The following is a 10,874-nucleotide window of genomic DNA, read 5'->3' as shown; positions in this document are numbered from 1 at the left end:
AGGGAAGGGAAGGGAAGGGAAGGGAAGGGAAGGGAAGGGAAGGGAAGGGAAGGGAAGGGAAGGGAAGGGAAGGGAAGGGAAGGGAAGGGAAGGGAAGGGAAGGGAAGGGAAGGGAAGGGAAGGGAAGGGAAGGGAAGGATGCATTTGAAAGTCCTAGAGATTTGATATGGAATTGATGAGTCAAAATAAAGTAACAATCCATTGAATTAGAGCTGTCATGGATAGTTGTCTAGATGCATCTACAAACTAGGAGACCCTAAGCTTAATGCACATACAGTATCTTTGATCATCATAAATACTGATATTCTGGAGCAACTGGGGCTCATGGGAAATTATGCCATTTTGGATTTGATGCTATAGAAAATGCATTCTAATAGTGATTACACTGAACTTCAATTTAATATTACTTCAGTAAGGAAAAAGCCAGATGAAATTATGGTAGTTTAAAAAAATAAACTGTATAAAAAAGAGAAAGTCAATTAGCAGGAAATTAGCAACAGCTAGGAAGTCAAAATATTTGCAAGAGACATTGAGAATGAAGAATACATGCTATAACTCCAGGAAAATGTTTAATTGCTCAAATATTTTAGATCAAATTTATAAATTTAACAATACCAAATTGCTAGGACCAGGTAGTATCTGTGCAAAAACTCTACAGCAGCTCAAGTGTGACATTTGAACTTCTCACAGACACTTACCCTATCATTCAAAGTAGGCTTGGTGCCAAACATATTGGAAGCATCAGCTGGGACATCAGTCTTTAAAAAACATGAAAGCTGCTCTGGGGAACTACATTTCAGTTAGTCTGATTTTCTATCAAGGCAATTTGTACAAATTATAATAAATAAAAGAATATAAAGGCATCTGGATATGTATGAGTCCACACAGCTTTTTTAAAGCAAGGTATGCTCATGAATATATGAATATTTCTGAAGAAGCCAATATGTTTTTGGCTAAGGTGATTTCTTTAACTGAGTATATTTGGATTTACAAGATTTTTTTTTGTCACAGCCTTTCCTTAAGATATCATGAAATAAGAAAACATGGAATATTAATAAAAAGGAAACAATGGGTTGGAAAATTCCGTTTTCATTATGAAGGGAGACAGGAAACAATGAGAGGTTCAGCCTGACTTCTGCAGGGGCAAGGCTATATAAATTAGGGCTTGTCAGCTTGGAAGTAAAGTGACTGAGTTTTATACAGTCATGAATGACAAAGAGAAGCTGAATAGAAAATGATTAATCATTCTGTCTTTCTCAGAAAACCAGAACTAAGGGACACCCAATTAAATTTCTAGGCAGCAGATTTAAAGTAGATAATAGGAAGTAGTTTTTCTTACAATACGTAATTAAATTGCAGTGCTAATTGCCACAGGGTGTTGTAGAGTCCTAATGTTTAAATGGTTTAAAAATAGGGCTTAGCAAATGTAATATTATTACACATTGGTGGCTATCAAAAACAAACGGTCCAGATGTCCCGATTTGGTGACTTCTGAAAGCTGGAGAAAATCCCTCAATATTTTTCTTGTTTCCGAGATATTTTCCTTACGAAGTTACTATCACCCTTTGTTGAAGGCAGAATACCAGATTAGATGGACTTCTGATGGCATAGTAGTGGCTCTGGCTTTATAAAACTACTTTCACAGTAATTTTTCAGACTCGAATTGCACTTTAAAACAATCTCACCAGACTTGGAGTTTACTGTCCGTGCTCTGACCTTACTGTAACACATCTTTTGTATAACCCAGACTGGATTACCGCAATTAATTCTCTACTGGCTTGCCTGAAAGGCAGGTCCAGCCTGCAGCTATTGCTGCATAAAGCAACAGGCTTATTACCAGAGGAGAGCAGATGGGATTTGTAGACTTCCTGCTTCTTTGTTCTCTGCATTGGGAGCCTCTTAGCAACTATACTGATTCAGAAATTTCTACTATAGGATACCATGCAAACAGCACCCTATAGTAGATCTCTGCTGATTTAGGGCATATAATTTCTCAGGTCTAGGAAACACAGGTTTCATATGTTAGAACACTTGAGGTTGGTGTTAAACACATTTTATCAATTCATGGAACCATCAAGTCTTTGTTGTGATTTGTAAAGAGTCCATGAAGTTCTGGGTTGATCAAACTCATCAGCCAGCACTGGGATACTGAATGGAGCTCATTAACAATTTATTAGTAATGTCAACATTGGGAGGAGAATAATGTGTTTAAAAACCAAACAAATGATGAGGTAAAATATTTTAATGACTAAGACATTCAAACCATCTTTGCAGAAGACTAACAGGCCAGCATGAAGACCATGAGACGGTGTGTTCATGAACACACATTTTATCTGCCAGCATCTCTACATGAAGATACATTGTTAATGAAATTATGAGTTAGTGAAATTATGTGTACATGTTAAATTAAGCAAGAAATACAACACAGTGAAATACATTTTTACCCTCTACTAGATTCACCTGTCTAGGAAGTGCTTAGGAAAAAGCAGGGTCTCTCCCACTGACTGTGAGTGTGGTAGTTGAAGTGTGTGCAAGTTTAAGCTGTTTTCTACTCATACTGCTGGGTGGAAATTAGGAAACCAAAGCAGTCCCACTCAAGGAAAGGCCAACCTTCTGGAGCATTTTATTGGGGACAAGATGTAATGAGCCTGATCCTGCCTGTGATCAATTCATCTGAACTGCCTGGAAAAGCTTTTGTACCCATGCCAGGGCACTATGCTCAGTTCTAAGGTTTTTTTCCCCTCAGGAATTCAGTTCTGAAACAAGTGTGTGTGCATGCAACATTTGCATAGGTGACACAAACAGCAGAGGGCAGCTGAAAAATTGCAACTGCTTTTTACTCATAACTGAGGACAAGCATTTCCATGGCGACTCTTAAGATCATGTGCGACGATGCTACATGCTCTAGTGTGTCTCCTGATGTATCTCCAAACCAGTGTCTGCATTTGATTTTTTAAACGATACAATGTCCTGACCACTGTCATGTTCTTGTTCTGGTAACTGAAGAAATTAGATGATACCCATTTCCTGGGTTTTTGTTGACCTGTTAAATAACTTGGGTTGCCTGGTTCAAAAAGAAAAAGTAATTCCTCAATTTTGAATCTCTTTCGGCTATTTCCTCTGCCTCATTGAATCACCCAGCCCTGATATTATCATGAACTTCTTGGCTTTTTTTCATTGTGTATTATTACTGATGCCTAACAAACTCAATATTATATATGCTCCAAATTATCTTTTTTATTACTTCACAATTTTACTGGATTAGCATACGTGTTTCTAAGAATTAAGGCTAGTACCATTATTAGTGATAACAACCTGAGGCCTTTTGCCTGGGGCTAAACACGTAGAAACTCAATTCTTCTTTTACTTGTGGGAATAAAGATTACAGCTATCTATAGCAGTGAAAACTGGATTATGTTACTCACTCTGATGACGCATGGCAGAATTGGGGCCAGATGGTTTTTACACTCTCAATGTTTTTCCACTTCTTTCTTCCAAAGAGACAGAGGAGACCGAACAAAAGTTTTGGATTAAGTGCTATCCAGTTGCCATGTAGTACACTGAGGGCTGCACTTACTCTGTTCAGTGATAAAAGTTATGTTACCTGTAAGTCAATGCTTCTGTCTTACTCTATCTTCCTTTTAAGCCATTCTTGTAGTAGCAGTTTCTTTATTTGCACTGTAACAGTGCTTAAAAGACTGACAAACAATAGTGCTGTTGTTCTGTGCATGTGCAGAAGAAAGTTTCCAGACTATAAATAAAAGAGAGAAAACTGTGATGGGCTGGAAGATTTCAAAGTTGATTTATGCCCTGAAGAGAGAATTAGCGTCTGTCCATCCTTACATAAGAAACCCGAGACAGCGACGAAGCACGGTGAAGGCAGTAGCAGCTGCTATTGCTACTACTACTCTGTCTAAAGCTGATGCTCAAGAATTGGGTAGCAACTGACTGATCGCTATTATTAGTGGGTGGCCAAGCAATTTACACGCTTCCCAGAGATTTGCTCCCTATTTCTTATCAGAGCTTTAGAAGACTTCAGGACGGTAACTTGGGAGGTTGCCCCTGACAGTTATAGCTAGGGGAAACGAACCCAACGAGGGTTGTGCGATGGCTGAGCTGCCTTGGGCAACGCTGGCTCACCTGCTGGGTGGGGGGAAGGGACACAAGCAATGATTTCTTTCAATCCAGGGCAACGAAGGACAATGTAAAGACACCACCACGAGAGAACGTTATTCATCTCTCTCTCTCACAGACCTGAACGTTACAAACCTTACAAACCTGAACGTTACGTGTATCTGGGCTGTGTTAAAGAAGTCATTTCAATAGGAGGGCATCTTTCATCGCAGGGGTTCTCATATACCTAAACAACTGTGTCGTTATATAGTTTTCTACTATGCCCGGTTCAGTCTTCTTGCTTCACCGGCAACGCATCGTCAAAACCACGCCGCTTCCCTCGCTATAAATCAAAACTCCTGGAATCAGCACGTTTGAAGCCCCCAAACGCCTGCTTTTGGCTGAATTCGTTCCTTTCAAGCCCAACAAAGCCTCTGTTCGCGATTCCCATTCCCATCACACTTCGAATCTGCATAATTATAACCCTGACACCACCAGGCTCTAATTACACGGCTCACGAGAGGAGCGGCGTCCTGGGCCGCAGCCAGCCCGCGGGGGGGGAAGGCACCTTTGTTTAAAGACCCGCGCGGAGGCAGCCCCGCCGCCCCCGGGGCTACCCGCGGAGGTCCCCGCGGAGGCGGCCCCCGCCGCCCTTCCCCTGGGCTGATGGCGGGGGAGCCGGGCGGCTCTTTGTTCCCGCCGTGTGCCTGTGCGCGGCGCTCCGGCTGCCGGAGTGGGAGGGGATCGCACCCGCGTCCTCCGCGCCGCTGACGGGAGGCGCAGGAGCAGCGGCAGCGCAGGGCCGAGACGGGTCGGGTCGGGCCGGGCCGGGCCCCCAGCGCGGCGACCGGCGCCCCCGCCTCCCCGCCGCATCCGCGGGGGCCGGGCGCTGCCCTCCGGCGGCGCGGCGGAGCAGGTGCCGGCGGCGCGGCAGGCCGGCAGGATGGAGGCTGCCTTGCTGAAACCGGCGATGATGGCGGAGGTGAAGGGGAGCGGCGCCGGCCCCGCCGTCAGCGCCGAGCTGGAGGTGAAGAAGCTGCAGGAGCTGGTGCGGAAGCTGGAGAAGCAAAACGAGCAGCTCCGGAGCCGCGCCGCCGCCGCGGTCGCCACCGGCCCGCCCAGCCCGCACCTGCTGCTGGCCCCGCCGCCGGCCGCCGCCGGGCTGCGCCCCGCCAGCCCCCCCGCCGTGGCGGGCGGCGGGGCCGCGCCCTGCCTGCCCAGCCCGGTGCCCACCCTGCTCTGCGCCGCCGCGCTGGGCCCGCCGGAGCCCCTCGCCTACTTCAAGCCCTCGCCCGGCCTGGCGACGGCCGGCGGCGGCGGGCAAGAGGCCGGCGGCGCTCCGGGGGCGGCGGCCACGGTGCTGGACGAGGTGGCGGTGCTGGAGCTGGAGGACGGCTGCTGCGGACAGGACGAGGATACATGGTACTTGCGGCTCGGCCCGGCCCCGCCCCGCCCCTCCCCGGCGGTGCCCCCCGCACCCCGGTGTCCCTCGCCCCCCGGTCCCCCGCCGGGCCGGCGGCTCCCGCCGCCCTCCGCAGCCCGATGGTGCTCTCTGGCTCGCGTTAGCCCTCCAGTGCACGCGATCTCCTTCTGCTTAAGCTTAAACCTGACATTTTTTAAAATTTATTTTATTTCTTCTGAAAGGTGGCATCAGTGCGGGGGCCGACCCAACCGACGGGAAGGGGCCCGTGGCCGGGCCGGAGTTCAGGTGGGGGCTTTACGCCCCCCGTCTCGCCCAGGGGGTCGCGCCCTCGGCGGAGGGTTTCTGCTTGTTTTCCCCTTTGAGAAAGATCGTCACTCTTTAATTTCAGGTCTCAGCCTAGTTTCAGCCTCATGTTTACATAAGGATTTAAAAATAGCGGAATTGTTCTGGGAAAGCCTTTATCTGAGCAGCGCTGCCTCCCCATCCTAAAATCGCTGCCCGGTTGTCTCCCATCATCAGGGGTTTGGGAGGGCTTTTGTCGTTTAGAGAGTGATTTAAATGGCTGGTTGTGTATCTTAAGCGCCCGCATAGATCCAAAGGCATGGCTGGGTGCTAGTAAATTGAATAAAACCAGAAATGAATAGCAAATGAATATAGCAGACAGTAAAAGCGACCTAGAGGAATGATAACGCTCACTTAAAAACAGAAGGGGAAATTACAGACTAGAGATGCAAATAAGTAAGGCTGGTGCCTCAAAGCTTGCCTTGGAAACGTGGATGAACATCGTAGGGACACTGCTGGAATACTGTGGAAATCATTGGCTGCGTAACCCTGTTAAACGTAATTGATAATTGTTTCAAAGTGTCAGTAATTTATATTATCTATATTTAAATAACTGTTTTAAGTATTTACCAAAGCTTCACCATAGTTTTTTATGTCATTGGTTTTTAAATCGAGCTGAAGTTTGCGTCAGCTGAGAGTAAAATACAGTAAAATGCAGCTGTGATGTGTGTAAATATCCTTATTTTTGGTAGCAGAGAAAGGATTTAAAAATTAATCCAAATATCATAAATATTTCTTGAATGATGGCTGTGTGTACTTTGTGGTACAAATAATGCCATGCTGCAGTTTCCGAAAATTGCTTTTTTGAGAATCATCAACAAATAGTATGGAAAATTTTGTCGGTGTTGTTTCATTGTGTGTGCCATTAGTCTGCGCAGGGCTGTTCTGGGCTTGTTGATCCCGGTTTGAATCAGATTTTGCCTTGGTCCTAACCCCTAGCTTCACATAAAGGAATAGCGAATTTGTTTGATCCTAGCCTGTTAAACAAAGTGTTTGCCCTGGGTGTATTTCAGGGCGATACAGTGTTATCTGATGTGTCTCAGTAGAGTTTCCTGTTTGATTTGCCCCCTGGAAGCAATCCTAAAGGCTTTTTGGGGGCCAAAACTTATCTGCATGTCACACACATATGTGTCCACAGGAAGAATTTGGGAACAGGGATTTCTTAACACGTTTATTCCACTGAGAGTGAGTTGTTTTAGCCGTTCAGTGTTTTTAGTTCAAGGATGAATCTCTGTCGTTGTCCACAAAAGGTCAGCTGTGTGATGCCACCTGCTTGGGGCTTTTTTGTAGTGTCAGTCTTTAAAGCAAACTGCTATCTGGAAAGCCAACAAGTAACGGCTTAGTTGTTGATTAGTAATTTTAGGTCTTAAATACCTTTGCGCTTTTTTTGTCATAGCAAAACCACCAGAACTGGCATCATAGCGGACAAGTCAAAACCTTTTTTTGCTGTTCAGCTTTTTACACAGGCATCTGATCACTGAAAATTCATCAGTCAGATGTTTAGCTTTTGAAGCACTTCTGCAGGTTAACAGGGTAGCTGAAAGTTTTTTGGTTTCCCCCCCCTCCCCCCCCCATTTTTCTTCGCATTTTTTAAATGTGTAGCCAGGCACTGCAGGAAGTCAAGGAAATGAGTTCTCTCCTCAGAGAAATTCAATAGTTGATCTCTACTGGGATTGATAGCAATCATAGTGAGGATATTTATTTCTTGTGAGCTGGACAGAGAGTGCTGATTGACTTCAAAGGAAAAAAAAAAACAACATTGAGCAGTTGCTCTCAGGGGACTTGGGTAGCTGTTGAGCCAAAACCCTGAAGGTAAAAAGGCTGCTGCTACCTGTTAGTGTTCTCCTGAGGACCTCAGTACTTTTTTTTTTTTTTTTTTGATCTTGCCTTTTGCACCCCCTGTGTGCAGGCCAGATTCCTTTGCAACCCGTGGAGTGTTTTGCTGGTGCCTGAGGATCTGCCCCTGACTGTCTGCAGCCCGATGGATCAGAAGTGGTCAGGCCAGGGAGTTGCGAGCCGTCTCCAGCGGCCGAGAATAGTCCCCGGGAGATTTGTGCTCTCCCGGGTGAACCGGCATCAGCTTGTGTCCGTTAATCTGCAAGGACAACAGCAGCTACGCAGATCCCAGCTTCAAGAATTTCCCTGTAAAATCTGCTTTGATACCTGGCTTCCTAATGTGCTTGACCATCTAGTTGCCTACTCTTGTCTGAGAGTAGCACATATGCCCAGACTTTTCTTGCATGTTTTTTTCTTCTGGAATTGAATATTGAGATTGGATTTTCATTGTTTCTCACCAAATGTTTTCTAATCTTTAAAAATCTGACTTGTTATAACATTTGGTTCATCTGGGTGAAGATACTGTGTATGAAAATTAAATTATAATCAGCATTCTGACAACCTGATTAAATTGTTATATGTAAAAGAGTGAATAGATAACAATGAAATTTTGATTTAAATGTAAAATTAAATACTGGAATTATCTAAGCTCCGGTAAAGATAAATATAAAAGGGAAACCTAATAGCATTTTTGGTGTGTCTGTAGCACCTACTGCATTTCAACTTTGGGCGCTGCAGAAATTCAGACAGTGGTAATGATGAGATGCAAGGTTTTTATGAGAAATGTACTTCACTTTTGTTTTGATGTGCCAGATATGTAGAGTTCATATTTTGCCACCTACTTTTCTGAGAAGGGAAGAAGAAAACTAGTGTAAACTCTTCTACTTTGGAATATATTTTGTTATTAGAATACCATATTGCAGGCCTTTGCACTGTTATAAATTATTAGTGGGCAGGAAAGTGAGAATATAAAAGTAAACTTCTAAGTATTACATATCTTGCTGATATTTTTGCGTATTTTGCTTAAGGTTGTACGTCTTGCCTACCAAGACTCTCACTCCTCAAGAGAAATCCCTGAGTCCTCTGCAGTGGTGCAGGCGTGTTCTGGATCATCCGAGTCCTGAGATAGAAGCTGCAAAACGTTCACTATGCTTTAGACTGGAACAAGGTAATCTTATTCTTTGAATTCCTTTACTAGTAAGTCAGCATTTTTGGTCTGGCATTTCACTCGTATTTGGTGTTTTTCACAATTTAACAAGCTTTACAAATGACAGACAAGCAGTTTTGTCCAGTGTACCCAAGTCTTCCTCCAATACATAAATGCTGACAATTGTTTGAGGGTTTTTTTTCTGATCATGCATTTTTAAGTCTTCTCCTCCTTTGTTATTCTTTCCTTCCCCTGCATAGCTTGTGTCTTTTAAACTTGGCAGTTTTCATCTATTGCTTAATATAGTGTATCTCTTGGCAAGAAAACTCTGATGCTAACTTTACTATTGGTATCTCTGAGATTTGAAAAACAGTGGGTTTGGTTTTTTGTAAAACCAAAATTATCGTGGTGCTATAAAATTTTAAAGGTCTGTTTGTCCACATCTAATGTAGTATCGGGACTTTGCTAAGTACAGGACAGACCAAGAAGAGCTGTAACTTCACTGCTAGCACTGCTTTGTTGGGCTCTCAGTCTGAAGTACTGGGATCGATCTGATGACAGTTCAGTGCCAGTGAACTTGTAGAGTTATATCTGGGTATGCCAAATTGTGTTCTAAATAAATATGAGCCAGCATTATTTTTACTTTTTTTACCACCTGGGGTCCCATTAAGATTGTATATGTGTTGCTGAAGAAAGTCATTAAGGTAGGATATTACCTTAAGGTTTATAACTCACTAGGAAAGAAGAAGCAAATGAACAATATAGGAAGATGACAAGAGAAAGAAACAAAGCTAATGACAATATGAGCATATGGTTGTATAAGCTAGCTACAGCTGTCATTAAGAGAGATTGAGCATGTTCCTATATGCTTTGGAGGATATGGGTAGCTGTGGATTAGTCTTACACAAAATCAGACTTTTAACTGAATCAGTCTTTGGAGGCATCTGTCCCTTAACATTGACTATAAAAGATCCTACAATGATTACTGTCCTAGAAATATTTAGTTGAGCTCATTTGTCTGAAGTTATGTTGACCAAACTGTGGTTCCTTTGTTGATAATCATCCCACTTAGCTTTAGGGCAGAATTTGACTGGTGATTTGGACACCTAAGGTGTCTGTAGGGTGAGTGGGTGTCCATGCTTGGCAGTCAATGGGAGTTTTGTCCGCAGAGTCAGAAGAATCAAGGGAGCTGCTCAGGTGACAAGGTGTAGGTGTTAGCTTTCGAATGAAGACTCTCTTGAGTCCACTGACAGTAATGGGTGCTTGGTCCTCTGCTCCCATCTGGTCCCACCAGAAGGTATGTCTGTGTGGTATAGGCCATCCCACTCTGGAGCTGAATCTTGTTTAGAAGCTCCATTTAGGTTCCCCATGTAGGCATCTAGTGCTATTTGAGATGGCCTTGGTTACCCTGGTTTCCACTCAGTATGTACACAGTCCTTCCTTAGGTCCCATGTCTTATCTGCCATTCCTTTGATGATATCTTGGCCTCCCAAGGGCCTCTCAGATGAGCAAGTGCATCTAGATATGGGCAACTTAATCAAGTCCATAATGTGAATATAGAAACAAGCCAGAAGAGTGTGTGACCCATTTCTCCTTTACAAGGTATTACTGAAATTTAATAGGCAAATTGAAGGTAAATTTATTCTTTCAAATTTAAATCACTCTATGGTTATCAGTTTAATTTCCCTCTGTGAAGAAGTCACAGCAAGTGACATATGTCACAGAGTTATGCTGCCGATGAGTTGCTTTGATCCATATGTTCTACTCGTGATTGGTTCATTAATTTCCTGGGCTCTGTAAAAAGTTTCTGAGAAATTATATACCATGTATAAAACTCATTATGGGAGCAGTATGTTCAAGAAAGGAATGGATTCATGTTTCTACTGCAGCAATTCTATGCTAAAATTGTTTTCATTAGCAATTCATTTAACTTGATTAACTCTTATTTCTAAATAAGCAGATGTCGTATTTCTTACCCTAACTTTGTAGAAGTTGGTTTCACTATATTTATGT

General features: G+C 43.7%; 1 protein-coding gene across 1 annotated transcript in view; it reads left to right on the top strand.

Moving 5' to 3' along the window:
- Positions 1-4,687: 4,687 nt before the first annotated feature.
- The window catches only part of SLAIN1 (SLAIN motif family member 1), a 53,133-nt gene continuing 46,946 nt past the window's right edge, over positions 4,688-10,874 (top strand). Inside the window, exons 1-2 of the mRNA XM_074911754.1 lie at positions 4,688-5,535; positions 8,743-8,882. Of these exons, the coding sequence (XP_074767855.1) occupies positions 5,057-5,535; positions 8,743-8,882 (619 nt within the window). The 5' untranslated portion in view covers positions 4,688-5,056. The remainder of the gene's footprint in view (positions 5,536-8,742; positions 8,883-10,874) is intronic.

This window comes from Athene noctua, chromosome 1 (genome assembly GCF_965140245.1).
Source record: "Athene noctua chromosome 1, bAthNoc1.hap1.1, whole genome shotgun sequence".
Classification (NCBI taxonomy): domain Eukaryota; kingdom Metazoa; phylum Chordata; class Aves; order Strigiformes; family Strigidae; genus Athene; species Athene noctua.
The sequence above is the reverse complement of the archived record's forward strand: the minus strand, read 5'-3'. Positions and strand labels throughout refer to the sequence as shown.